Here is a 14906-nt window from a genome sequence, read left to right as displayed (position 1 = left end):
GGGCCTTGGGGCACCTGGGTGGCTCAGTCGGTTAAGCATCTGCCTTTGGCTCAGGTCATGACCCCAGGGTCCTGAGTTTGAGCCCCGTGTTGGGTTCCCCACTCTGCAGGGAGCCTGCTTCTCCCTCTCCCTCCTTCTCGCTGCTTCTCCTTCTCCCTCACCCACAGGCTCTCCCTGCTTGTATGCTCATTCTCTGTCAAATAAATAAAATCTAAAAAACAAAAAAAAACAAACCAGGACCTTGATTCCAAGCCAGGGATAAAATCTCCAGTAATTTGTTCTCCACTGGCATTTATTTGCTCAACCACATCCTTCATCTGGCATTAGAACATTGGAGATTTTAGCCCCCTTGCCCTCTCCTAATTGCTTCCTGATCACCCTTTCTATTCCCTACACATGCTCCTTGTCCTCCCCAAGCTGAGACCACCTGCTGTTCTCTGATGGGTCTTCTGAGCTTCCTATAGTAGCCCACCTAGAAGTCACTGTTCTATCCTCTGAACTTTTTTTTTTTTTAAGATTTTATTTATTTATGCATGAAAGACATAGAGAGAGGCAGAGACATAGGCAGAGGGAGAAGCAGGCTCCCTACAGGGAGCCCAATGCGGGACTCAATCCCAGGATCTCGGGATCATGCCCTGAGCTGAAGGTGGACGCTCAACCTCTGAGCCACCCAGGTGTCCCCATCCTCTGGCCTCTTAAAGGTGACACTCTGTCTATATTATTGAGTCCCTACTCTTTTCTTGCCTAACAGATTATAAATCCCCGAGGGCAGGGATCTCACGGGGTGTAACACAGAGTGGAACGGATACGGAATATTCACCTTAGTCTCTGGGGAACAAGGTAGAAATGAAAGGTAGATCAAAAAGAGAGCCAGAGAGCACTGGTCACCCCTGGCATGGTCTAGGCCGAAGCACCTCCAATCTTGCTTCCAATACCTAACACTTCTTGGCTTTTCCTATTTGCTTTACCTGATGCAGATTTGTCTCCTTATCTGGAGCATCAGCTCTCTTCTGGACTTGAATTGTGCTCTCACCCCATAAATTGTGTCTGCTGCCTTGGCTGGGCTCCAGGCAGGATCCTGATTTGCACCTTAGAGGCAGCATTTGATTCCTCTGTCCATTCCCTGCCTCTGCCCCTGCCAAAGCCAGGGTTCATGTCCAGGGCCCTGCTCCAGTCAGCAGTGGGCAATGAGCCACAGTTAGTGTTGGAAAAGCAGTCCCACAACCTCTACAGACCTCGGAGATTCCCTGTATGGCAGAAAAATGCAGAGCTGTCCATAATGATGGCAGGGGATGGCACCATGGCCCTTCTTGTGCTCAAAGAACAAAACTGGCAGCCATCTGGGCTCTTCTCTCTCCCTTGCCTTGACAGCCTGTCAGTTCCACCTTTGCAATATCTTTATTATCCATCCCTCTCTCAAACTCCACAATCCCTGCCTTGGATTGGGACTCATTATTTCTCAGTTGGACCTGACTGAACTCCTAACCTGCCCCCAGTGTCACCTCCTCTGCCCATCTCTGCTCAGTTGCCCAATGGATCTTTTAACTGCATATATGGTTCCTGCTTCCCCTGGCACCCAGCTGCATTGTGGGTAATGAAACTCAGTGTAGCATGCATGCGCCTTATAGTCTGCCTATGACCTGTTTCATCAGCCTCATCACTTACCTTCCAACTCCCTCCCTGGGTCTGCTCCATCTAACTGCTTTCCATTCCATCCTAAGTACCCTTGAATGGAATTTTAGGGCCAGCCTTAAATTCAAATAAAAAAAACTTCTAACAAACAAGGCAACTTTGTTTAGCTTGCTTGCTCCTTCACTAAAAAAGAAAATAAGCTGCCATCAAGTTCCTCAAGGCAACAGGAGGTGACAAGAAGATCCCAAAATGCGTGGAAAGGTAGGAAGCTGTCCAGGCTCTCCACGAAGGCAGAACCAACCAGTGGAGGCCCAGTGAGCCACAGCAGGGGACAAACAGGTAGGAGGCTTGCTGCTCAAGAACACGCGTTCACTTGGGAATTTCATTGGGCACAACACAACCATGTCCAGAGTGATCCTTTCCCATTTCACGTAATAGAATTTCCTCCAGAAACGATAAGCCAAGCAGCTCATCTTCCCTTCTTTATTGAGCTATAAGCAGACTGCCAGAGTCATGAGCAGATAACTGCAAATCTGGGCAGTGATCTATGAAATCAGAACAGACCTGGGTTTAGGGATGTGATTAATTAAAATTTTTAACCAAGTTCATCCCACATATATTTAATGTTATGCATAAGTGCTTTTGTGTTGGTTGGAAATTAGGCCCAAAGAGTGGGCAGTGCACCGAAATACCGCAGTCCCCGGGACTCTTAAACAGACAAACCTTATTTTGTTTCTTCTTTCAGTTACTGCTTCAGAATCCACTAGCAGGACTATCAGATCATTCCCTGTCCGTGTCCCCACTAAAGCCCATGCATTTCTCCTGCACATGAGAATATGTGCAAACAGTGAAGGGTGTGGGGCACTTCATCTAGCCTTGAACTGAGGTTGCCTGTGCTTGCAGTTGGGGGACCTCTGCAATGGAAAAGGCTTGGCACTTATAAGCTCTGCAACCTTGAACAAGCCCCCTTCAGTTTTCTATAGAATGAGGCTAACCCAAGCTCATCCACAGAGGCCGTGAAGATGAACTAAAGAGACACATTAGGACTACATCTCCTACGCTGCCTTCACAGGAGGGTGAAACTTTTCCATCGCGGAGTTAGGGAACAGGATTCGTATGTGCCAACCCTGCGTAAAGACACCAATGTCCATGGCAAATTCTTGAGTTCCTGCAGGAACGGGACAAGTGAAGCTGCTATTTGAGTGCATCCACCCCGGCACAGTACAAAAATCACAGATTTCTGGCCAACTCAGGCCTGGGTTGGGGCAGTTGAAGCAGCCCACCAGGTCTTACAAACACTCCAGCTGACCTGCATCAGGCCCCCTCCCACAAAGTCAAGACTTGTTGATTTACTTTACTATGTATGAATTTAAAAACCAGCAAAGGCATTAATATGCTTCTAAGATTTCTGAAGAAGTAATGTATTTATCTGGGACACACTTTGGCTGATGTCTCTTATAGGCTCCTGTGATCCATGAGTGTGCATGTCACAGCATGTGGCTGGAGCAGAGAGCCTGCCCAGAGGTCCAAACAAAGAGGGTCCCGGCCCCAGGGGAATGGGTGGGTTCCCAGGGCCTCAAGGTCAATGGGCAGAGCTAGAATCCAATCAGGCCAGAAGAACTAAAGAGTACTAGATGCCCAGAGGTGGGGGTGAAGCCAGATGCAGACATCTGGAGCTATCAACTCTAAAATTAAGACAGTGAAGCTTCATCCCACAGGCTTTTAGCTCATGTGAATTCTCTTACACGTGCTGGCCTCACTAAATCAGTAAAATAATAATTTAAGTGTAAAATAAAATATAGCCAAAATGAAATGATTTAAGCTCACTGTCTTCCATGAGCAGATGTTCCAGAGGGAGTGTGATGTGGCAAAGAATCTGCTGGTCCTTCCTGCAGCGCGGCAACTCCCCTTTCTCCTTGCTAAGAAACCTGATTTTGGGGACACCTGGGTGGCTCAGTCCATTAAGCCTTGGACTCTTGATTTTTGGCTCAGGTCATGATCTCAAGGTGTTGAAATCAAGCCCCACGTGGGGCTCCATGCTCAGCAGGGAGTCTGCTTCTCTCCCTTTCTGCCTCTTCCCCCACTCACACACACACATTCTCTCTAAAATAAGTAAATCTTGACCAAAATATAAAACCAAAAAAAACCCAAAAAACCACCAAACCTGATTTCATTCGGCTTCAGAGACAAGGGGCACAGATCCAGATAGAAACCATAGCATCACAGCCACCGAGGCAGGCCACTTCCTTTGCCCCTGATTGGTCAGCACGATTATGTGACCCAGTCCTGACCAATAAGATCCAAGAGGCAGTGCCTGGAGGCCCATGGGAAAGATTTTGAAAATGCCATAACAGCAGTCCTTTTACTGCCCTTTCCTGGCCTGGATGCTGTGGTGTCGAGATGTGACACCTGGGCCTGCCACAGCCCTCCTGTGACCACGAAGGGAAGGCCTAGAGAACTGCCGCAGGGAAGGACAACCCAGAGACTTGGTCTCATTAAGTCGCTGCAATAACCTAGTACAGGCTCTCTCTAGACTTTATTATGTGAACTGCTAAAATATCTTTATTGCCATAGCTACTGCTGGCCATTTATTCAACTGCTTGTGTCCTCAAGCATCTAAACAGAACATCTCAGGAGGCTTTAGTTCTTGCTTCCCCTCAGAGCGTGAGCACTTTCATGTGATTCCAGTGTATAAAGACAGGTACTTCTACATCCCATGGCCTCTAAGGTCAAGGCGGCTGCTTCACCTGGGTTGCCACTGATGAGAGACTGCATCTGTGTTGGAAGATATCCGCTCTGTGGGACGTTGGGAGGGATGGCATGTTGAACTCCAATGTGGAGCTATACTGGGAATCTTCCAGGGACCGTTTTCAACAAACACAATTTTTGGTTGACACTGTGACCTCAGATCCTTGCCTCAGGGGAAGCTGCCTCCTGAGCCTCTTAACATACCCCTCTCAATTGCATTCACTGTTCCCATGGCACCAAATGCAGGACCTTTCTGAGGGTAGCTCTGTATCTCCTGGGACTTTTAACACCCTCAATGGCTCCGCAGGGAGACTGCCTTTGGTGTAGCCTCCTCGCTCCTCTCCACAGGTGGAGACAGCTGTGCCTTCCTAGTTTCAGTGCTGGCTACTTGCCTACAGTGCCTAAGGTGTCTGTGGTCCAACACAGCCTGCTGACTTGAGGAAGCCTGAACACACCCACACGCCATCTCTGTTTTGTTCCTACTGGTCTCTCTGCCTAGAATGCCCTGTCTACCCATTTCTACCTATCAGACTTTGCTCCTCCAGCACTTAGCACACATTAGGCCAACCGCATAAGGTCTCCTTAACTTGATAATGACAAAAAATAACCCAACTAAAAAATGGGCAAAGGACTTGAATAGACATTTCTCCCCAGAAGACACACAAATGACCAATAAGCACATGAAAAGATCAACATCACTAATAACTAGGGAAATGCAAATCAAAACTACTATGAGATACCACTTCACATACATTATGATGACTATTATAAAAAAAATAGAAAATAAGTGTTGTCAGAAATTGGAACCTTTGTGCACTGCTTGTGAACAGTGGAATACAAACTGGTGAAGCCCCTGTGGAAAACAGCATGGAGGTTCCTTCAAAGATTAAAAACGGAACTACTCTATGGTCCAGCAATCCTACTTCTGAGCATATACCCAAAAGAACTGAAAGCAGCCACATGAACAGATTCATGTGCATAGCAGCAATTACTCATAGTAGCCAAAAGGTGTAAGCAACCCAACTGTCCACAGATGGATAAACAAAATGCTTATATATATCATACATATTTTTCACACACACACAAACACACACACACACACACATAAAATTCACATACAGTGGCATATTATTCAGTCTTTAAAAGGAAAAAAATCTGGGACACCTGAGTGGCTCAGTGGTTGAGCATCTGCCTTCAGCTCAGGTCATGATCCTGGGGTCCTGGGATTGAGTCCCAAATCAGGCTCCTCAGAGGGAGCCTGCTTCTCCCTCTGCCTATGTCTCTGCCTCTCTCTGTATATCTCTCATGAATAAATAAAATCTTTTAAAAAATAAAAAATAAAAGGAAAAAATCTGACATAAGTTACAACATGAGGACATTATGCTCCATTAAATAACTCAGTTGCAAAAAAGATAACTACTGTATAATTCCATATATATTTGACTACCACCTGGAGTAGTCAAATTCATAGAGACGGTATAATGGTGGTTGCCAGGGGATGGAGGGAGGAGGGAATGGGGAGTTGTGTAGTGGGCATAGTTTCAGTTTTGCAACATGAAAGAGTTTTGGAAATGGTTGCACAACAGTATGAATGTACTTAACACTACTGAAGTATACACTTAAAAGTTAAGATGGTAAATTCTTTGTTATATTACTTTACCACAGCTGTAAGTTTAAAATAAAGGTCTCCTTTGTTAAGCCTTCTCTGATAGCAGGCTCTGATTGCACTACATTGTTTATCCATCTGCCTTGATGCCCTCTTTTCTGTTCTTTCAGGATTGTTTTGAGACCTACCCAGTTGCTAAGCCAAAAGAACCACAGAGAGAAGAGCCAGAGCCTTGACTGAATTGCTCCTAAAGCCTGTATTTCCTAAGGCATTTCAATTACATGAACCAATAAATCCCCTTTCTAACATTAAGCTAGTTTGAGTTGGTGTCCTGTGACTTGCAACCAAAATCAGCCTAATTGAAATTATACTTGATTTGAAATACCAGAACACTAAGAATTAAAAAAAGACCCTCAAGATTTCTAGGGAATAAACAAAAGAAAGTTCATAGACAAAAGCTGAAAATAAGACTGGCATTTAACCCCTCATTTGCAACAGTAGATGCAAAAGACAACTTGCGATGCCTGCATACTTCTGAGAAAAGAGGACTTTGAATCTACCTAGAATTCTCTATCTGGCTAGATAATTAAGTATGGGGATAGAAGAAACATATTTTTATATATGAATGGACTCAAAGTTTAGCTCTCAGGTACTTTTACTTGGGTAGTTCTTTGATGGTATGTTCCAGCAAAACAAGGAAGGAAAACAAAGTGGAACACAAGCATCCAAACTAGGAGGATGGTGAAACTAGGATGAGAGTTGTATAGGCTAGAGAGCACTGGGCAAGACAACAAAGCATGGGGCTCTAAAAAAAAAAGAGAGGAGAGGCCAGAGAGGCTGAATTAGCTGAATTTTTAAAAAGCCATGTGCACTTATTATTTTGATTATAAAAGTTACCAGGGTCTATTCTTTTGGGAAGTAGAACATCCCTATATTTCCTTTAACCCTGGCAGCCTGGGTCAGTGGTGGCAGGCATTTTGATATGTTTTGAAACTCCCCTCACTGACTTAGAAAGTGACAAAAATCAACCATTTTTTTTTCACTTCTTTCAATTGATGTGTTATTTTTTAAACTCTAGCCGTTCACATTCAAGATTCTTTCTGAAAAAAAAAAAAAAAAGAAAAAAAAAGATTCTTTCTGAGAAGATGGACTGGCTTGGCAGACATATCACCTCTTCTGTTTCTGGTGGGGAAGGTCCACCTATGCCCCACCCTCTGTCTGAACATCTTCCGGGCCACTCCTGTCTGCTCCGGACCTCTGTGCAGGGATGTGTGTGCTCTACCTGCCTGCCTGCACTCTCAAATCGCTGTCCTAATGTCTCTATAATATATTAACAGGCGGTGGCCAAAGGGAGTTCTGCTGAAATAGGCAGTAGTTTGGGCCTTTTTGGACAAAATCCTAGAATGCACACGATAATGCTGAGCAATGCAGTTTAATTTATGAGCATGCAGGTCTGCTGTGAAATTGGGAAATGGAAGTATGAGACATTAGCATTCACATGGCAAGGGCAGGGCCAAGTCCAAAATGGTAATACACCTTTCACAGGGAGGACTGGAGAGTTTGAAAGAGCAGCCACACTGTAAGTTAAATGGGGTGACTGGGTGGCAGGCACTGAGGGGGGCACTTGGCAGGATGAGCACTGGTTGTTATGCTATATGTTGGCAAATTGAACTCCAATAAAAAAATAAAATAAAATAAAATAAAATAAAATAAAATAAAATAAAATGTGTGCTAATGAACCTCATCCTTGTATTTTAATGCCACCAACCACCTGAGAGGAATGTGCTCCTACAGGCTGTATGTCCTTAATATTGTCCAACACCCTCCATTGTTTTTAACAACAGTAGAACACTCATATGCACCTTGTCTGGGCAGATTTAATTTAATTTAATTTAAAGATTTTATTTATTTGAGAGAGACTGTGTGTGTGTGTGTGTGTGTGTGTGTGAGAGAGAGAGATCACAAGTGGGGGGGTAGAGGGAGAAGCAGACTCCCCACTGAGCAGGGAACCTGATGCAAGACTCAATCCCAGGACCCTGGGATCATGACCTGAGCCGAAGGCAGATGCTTAATTGTCTGAGCCACCCAGGCGCCCTATTTTATTTTTTTAAGATTTTATTTATTTGAGAGAGTGAGCGAGCAAGCGAGGGAGCACAAGCAGGGGGAGCAGCACAGGGAGAGGGAGAAGCTCAGCAGGGAGTCCGACGTGAGGCTCGATCCCAGGACCCTGAGACTATGACCTAAGCCGAAGGCAGATGCTTAACCCACTGAGACACCCAGATGCCCCTGAGCAGATTTAAAAGATGAATTTCATGGTCTGGATACGGTTCGATCTACAGGGGGGAAGGGAGAACAGACGGCTTCTCAACTTCCTTCTAGCTAGGGCATGCAAACTATTATACAGAGAAATATTTCCAAATTAAAACAGAAAGACAGGCACATTTGTAATTTAACTCATAGCAGTTGTACATGCAGTTCGTGTCATGTATTCTCCAGTTAAAGGAGCTCATCAGTCAAGAGATTTTGTCTGACCTTGACCTTCTAGCCTTTTTCAGTGCACAGAATAAAATAATATTGATTTCTGCCTTCCTTATGAATGAAAAGACATGATTCTAAAGAATCTAAAGGAAATACCAAGTGTACTCCAGCAGTTAAGTATGTTGGAAAACAGGTTGGAAATCCCACTGCAATTGGCTGAATAATGTCACCCAAAGATACCTCCTCCTAATCCCTGGATCCTGTGGATATTGCCTCATTTGGGAAAGGGTCTTTGCAGATGTTTGACTAAGGCTTGTGAGATGGAGAGATTATCCTGGATTGTTTAGAGGGCCCTGAATGCAAGCACATGGATCCTTCCGAGGGAGGAAAAGGGAGATTATGAACACACACAGAGAAGGCCACGTGAAGATGGAACAGAGAGGGATTTGGAGAGGCTGCCCTTGAAAACTGGAGTGATGCACAGGCCCAGGAGTATGAGCAGCCATCAGAAGCTGGAAGAGGCAAAGAACAGATCGCTCTGAACAGGTCCCCTGTGAAGGGAATGCAGTCCTGTTGGCACCTTGATTTGGGCCTTTAAACTGATTTCTGATTTTGGTCTCCAGAACTGTGAAAGAATACACTGCTGCTGTTTTAAGCCACCACATTGGTGATAATTTGTTACAGTAGCCCTAGAAAATTAAACACACTCACAGAGGGGCTAGAGGGAGAGTTTCAGTCTTTACAAAAACCATCCCAAACACTCAATGGTTTTTTCAATGGCATTTGGCAGAATTGAACTTCCTGTCTCCAGCAAGCAGGGCAAGAGACTGCTGGAACTCAGAACTCAGGTCCCCCCTGAAGCATGCGTTAGGAAAAGCGGTAGCCTTGCTTCTGCATCCTTGGGGACAGTTCTAGGCAATGTCCCTTCCCAAAGCAGGGTGCTAAGGACATGAAGAAAACATGTCTAGTTCTTAAAGCAAAAATGTGAATGGGGAAGTGTGAAGGGGGTACCAAGGATTTAAGAGATTTCCTATAAATTAGCCTCAGAGCTCAGAGAGGGCTGTGCTGGTGTGTATATGTCAGGGGAGCACATCTTTAAACAAATGCATTGTAATTATTAATAAACATGGCCAGATGCCTGCAAGCATATGTTACAAGGCTGTTCTCTGAGGGTTTATCTGTAATAGTGAAAAATTAGAGACCCAAATGTCTACCAACAGGAGAATGGTTAAGTCTCCAATGATACTACGCAGCAATTAAAGAATAACATAATTCTACACATACTGACATTAGAGGTTATGAATGAGTAAATGTTACATAAGAAAAAAGGGCAAGTTGCAGACAGTATTATGGTGTTCTCATTTTGGTTAAACAAAGCTATCTATGTTGCTGTAATACACAAAAATCTATAATACAATGTATAATACATAATTTCCAATTATATGTAAATATATAATTATATGTATATAATTATATAATTATATATTTTTATAATATATTTATATATGATAAAAGCCCCTCTGTACCTGTGTACATCCCCTGGATGTACACTGCAAATAGAAGGTTTACACCTCTGAGAAAGGGGAGGGTTGTTGCAGGGACAGCGGGAGGAATGGCCAGACTAGGACTTCTTTAATGAATGAGCTTTCTCTTTAAGCGTGTACTCCCTTTTTTTTTTTTTTTTAAAGATTTTATTTATTTATTCATGAGAGACACAGAGAGAGAAGCAGAGACACAGGCAGAGGGAGAAGCAGGCTCCTGGCAGGGAGCCTGATGTGGGACTCTGATCCCTGGACACCGGGATCACACCCTGAGCCTAAGGCAGATGCTCAACCACTGAGCCACCCAGGCGTCCCTCCCTTTGTAGTTTTAAGAAAGAAAAAGTGGACTCCGAGAACCTTGCCAGTGTCCGGTAAACAGCGAAGGCTCTGAGGAACCGCATGCCCTAGGAGCGGTGTGCTGCAGGCGGTCTTCAGACATTGGCTGGAGCTTCTGGAGGCTGCCTGGAAGCCAGCTAATGTTGCAGGGCCAGAGGCAAAAACCTTTTATACCAGGCGCCCTAGTGGGGCTTCCATGTTTTTATTTAAAGAAAACAAGAAAGGCACAGTAAGTAGACCAAAGTCCCCAGCAAGGGTGTCTTTTGTCTCTTCCACAGGAGTAGGACCAGGCCACTGTTCACCAACTCAGTGGTTTACACCAAAGCCAAGGGAAATCTGTCTTTTGAACACTTTTTCTGTGAAATTCTGCATGAGGCTGTTTCTAAAGGTTTTCATGTCTCCTGGAATGGTAGTTTTCTCACTACCAGGCGAGCACACAATCCCTGTGCTTGCTACTGAGCACAGCTCTCCTCGTGCTGGTGAGCCGCCCAGCAAGATGGCAGGCCCTAGGCCTTGAAAAAGGACCCTCTGAGCCTCCCCCATCAGAGTACACCCCAGAGTACACCCAGCCACGTTCCATCACATATGAAGGCAGAGCTAGCTCTTGGATCAAGAGAGTCTCCCAGGTACCTGTGTACTGGAAATGTTGTTTTGGATTCATGTACCATCAGGCTGTGCACCAAAATGGCATTACTACAGTTAGGGGAAATATACACGGGTCTCACACTATTCGAATCAGGGGTACTGAAGAGATGAATGGGAGTGGTCTCAGAACCCCAAAGCAAAGATGAAGTTTCCAGATAAGAAATGACAAGCACAATTCTCTTTCAGATAAAAGCAGGGGCGTGGGTCACTTCTATCTCAAACACATGCTATGGGACCTTGAAGGAAACAGGTCTCTGCAAAGACTTGTTAAGGGATGGCTCTTAAGTGAAATTACTGCTTTTGGCGGAATGAAAGGAATTAAGCCTCTTTCTCCCCCACGTAACATGAAGTGCTTATTTTTCAAGGTATGCTTCTCCAAGATTTGCTGCAAATCTTTAAAAGTCATGACATTTTATGATTCCTTATTACAAATTTCAAGAAAGACTTTCATCTCCTGTATTTTAAAGAAACTGTTGCAAAAACGAAGATTGGAAGCTGGATTTTTCCTTAAGCAGAGGGAATGCCATATCTAGACAGCCTATGCTTAATCAAAATATTGCGTCCTGTTGGTTTTGTGTTTCCATGTGCAGAGTGTTAACATCTGGTCAACCCCCACCCCCATTTTATAATTGAGGAAACAGAGGACCAGAGAGGTGAAGTCACTTATTCAAAGTCACACAGGAAGATAATAACAGAGCTAGAATTGGGAGCTTGGGCTGAGACTTCAATCACACTGTGACACTGCCTTATAAACCAAGCTCTTTGGTTATAGAGATTTTTAAGTTTTGTCCGAGGAATGCATTGTGACACATAAGCTGCATCACTAGGCCTAATGAGACTGGCACCATGGGACAAGTGCAGAGGATGCGGGAGATAATAAATTCAGAGAAATAAGGTTGGAAGGAACCTGGAGCCACTTTCTTACTCCATTTCCCTTCCTAGAGGCAGAAGTCACTGACATCATTCCAGGAGAGAAGTATCTTATTTCTAAAAGCCTTCAGGGAAGATTTCATAATTTCAACTTACAAAAAGGAATATCTGATTTCCTCTCAATAGCAGGATCCAAGAAGTAACCATATAAAACCACTGCATAGGCTCTTACACAAAAAAACATAAAATGCTCCTCACCCCAATGCCTCAGAAGTGATTATTTAAAATCACCCTCCAGAGGCACCTGGATGGCAGAGCTGGTTAAGCATCTAACTCTTGGTTTCAGCTCAGGTCAAGATCTCAGGGTCATGAGACTGAGCCCCAAGTCAGGCTCTGCAGTTAGCACAGAGTCTGCTTAAGACTCTCCCTCTCCTGCTCCTCCTCCCTGCTCTCTCTTTCTAAAATAAATAAAATCCTTTAAAAAAATAAAAAATAAAAATAAAATCACCTTCCAATTTAGTCCTACTTAAACATTTCTATTGTGACAGGAAAACATTTTGGAAAATAGGAAGAGCATAGGGATACCATGAAACCCTACATATGCTTTTTGTAGGAATTTGTAAGAACATTGGAGACTCACTCAGGCCTGGTTGCATGAAGAACTTTGACAGAAATGATAATATATAGAGGCCAGCAGAGCAGAGAACATTTTTAACATGAAAGTATCTGAGTTAGAAACCATGTAACGGCTCCTACTGTATGACTGGCACCTCTAAGCTTTGTAAAAAGTCCCATTTTTTTTTGCAAAGCAGTTTTTACAGCAAGCCTTAGATCAAGAAAGTACATTTCTAAGTAATGTGAAGGGGAAAAAAAATAAAAACAAAATAGATTAAAAACTCTATCAATAATTCCACACATATTCCTGCCAAATGATCCAAAAGCCAGAGGTTATTCTGAGAGGAGGAAGTCTGCCTAACATCCGTGATATTAAGAGAGGGAAAGCTAATAACGTGTGGCACTTCATCTGAAGACAAACCTGCTGACCCATTGCCAGTGGCTTTGGACTGCTTTTTGATGAGTGATGATGGGATTCTGGGCTCCTGAGAATGTACTTTCTCCTGAGAATGTACTAAAGGGGTGTACTTCCAAGGCAGCTGCTGGAGATAAGGTGGCCCAAGTCTGTGGCTCAGAGCAGGCTGTCTGTGCGGGGACCTGGCAGGTCTGCGGACTGTGACCACCAGCCTCAGGGTCTCAGGCTCTGGGCAATGGTGCAAAATGCCCTTCCTTAACCCCTCTCCTGGTCCCCATGACACCATCCTCCTAATGGCCTATTAAATCTTCTCATAGCCATGCCTCAGTGCTCTTGTTCCAGGCATTTCTCATCCGCTGTTCCAAAGCAATTGTTTCTCTGAATACCCCCAGCCCCAACCCTCCCCTGGTATTCAGGAATTACCCATCCAGTGACTGATGGGCTAGAGGCCACATCTTCTGTTCTTCACAGAACAGAGGAACAGAGCCCTCTGCAGCCCGATCTGGACCTGGATATGGAGGCCAATCCTGGATCTGTGTCCAACCCTCACCTTCCACCCAGCTCCAGGTCAGAGGGAGAAAGGTCAAGGGCCTCAGTTAGAGCCCCGAAAGCCCAGGCTGGAAGCAATGCTGGGAGGAACCATACCTGGAGAAGATGGGCACCATGGGCTCTGCCCCCACCAGCTAGTGCCCAGCCCTGGTGTGGGGCCATGGGAGATTCAGTAGCATCTCAGCCCAGAGGCAGGCCATGGCTACTGGAAGAGCACCTGAGCCAACAGCCGTAACCCAGTGAAGAGTGAAGTATGGGTACTCACAGAATGCAAGGAAACTAAAAAAAAAAAAAAAGAACTCAAAAAAAAAAAAAAAAGAATGCAAGGGAACCCAGGAGTGAGGTTCAATGGCTCTGAGTACAGGAGCCAAGGAAAGCACTTGAGCAGGACATTATCAGTACTAAACATTTATGGTGGCATGGATGCTCTTGCTTTATACATATTCTTTTTTTTTAAAAAAAGATTTTATTTACTCATGAGAGACACACAGAGAGAGAGAGGCAGAGACACAGGCGTTGGGAGAAGCAGGCTCCGTGCAGGGAGCCCGATGTGGGACTCGATACTGGAACTCCAGGATCATGCCCTGAGCCAAAGGCAGATGCTCAACTGCTGAGCCACCCAGGCGTCCTGACATATTATTTCATTTTGATGCTGTTATTCCCATTTTGCAGATTAGGAGGAGGCTGGGGCTAGAAAAATGAACTAATTTTAATTTGTTCAAGGTTACACAGCAAGGAGGAGTGAGCTAGAATTTGACCCCACACCACAGGTTCTCAACCTGTCTTGCCTGGGAGTGCACCAGGTGACAACAGCACTTCTCATTTCTGCAAGGGACTGGGAGCACATGCTTAGGGGAGTGGCACAGCTCGCATTCTCAGGTCCCCAACAGCACAAGGTTTAAGTGGGACTGCAAACTTCTCAAAACCAAATTAAATTCCCTTTAATATTGAAAGCAAAAGTGAACAGATGCCCAGCAATCCCTTTTCCTAGGAGAGGGGATCGAGATCCAATAAATTGCCAACCCTTCCCACCCTTGAGAGAGGGTGAGAACCACTGTGGAAGCAAATGCAGCTCTGCCTCTCCAACTGCAAACAGCTTTGGCTCCAGCTGTAGAAGTCCACAAGCAAATGCCATGAAAGAAAAACCTGAGCTTGATGTGCTTAACCAGTGAGAGATGCACATTCACTCAAGAGAGGAGTAAAAAGAATTCAAAGTAGAAAATGACTTTCATGATAAGCAGTTTTCCCCTATTTTATTGAAACAATGGAAATATTAAAGGAATGGACACTTACAGGGGGAAGAAATGCCACATATGCCATGTAAGGAATCACTATTTCATAAATGTCACCATATTAGTGTTTTTCTAGCATTTCCTATGTCTATTCCATTTTATAAAAATACTTACGCTTGGATTAAAAGGTTCCTAAGAGGTGATCCTGTAAATGAGACTTAGGGACGGCTGAAAAAAAA

General features: G+C 44.5%; 1 protein-coding gene across 22 annotated transcripts in view; it reads right to left on the bottom strand.

Annotated features, from left to right (window-relative positions):
* Window positions 1-14906, bottom strand: part of NMNAT3 (nicotinamide nucleotide adenylyltransferase 3) — a 114392-nt gene that overhangs the window by 73627 nt on the left and 25859 nt on the right. For 6 of the 22 annotated variants that reach the window (XM_072792510.1, XM_072792511.1, XM_072792519.1 and 3 more), the window contains exon 1: window positions 3797-3891. The exons of 15 other annotated variants lie outside the window; for them this stretch is intronic. In XM_072792510.1, the coding sequence (XP_072648611.1) occupies window positions 3797-3806 (10 nt within the window). In that variant the 5' untranslated portion in view covers window positions 3807-3891. Of the gene's footprint in view, window positions 1-3796; window positions 3892-14906 lie in introns of those variants that run through there. One more of the 22 variants, XM_072792516.1, reaches the window with a different exon arrangement.

Source organism: Canis lupus, chromosome 22 (genome assembly GCF_048164855.1).
Source record: "Canis lupus baileyi chromosome 22, mCanLup2.hap1, whole genome shotgun sequence".
In the NCBI taxonomy this organism is placed as follows: domain Eukaryota; kingdom Metazoa; phylum Chordata; class Mammalia; order Carnivora; family Canidae; genus Canis; species Canis lupus.
This window is presented reverse-complemented; position numbering and strand designations above follow the sequence as displayed.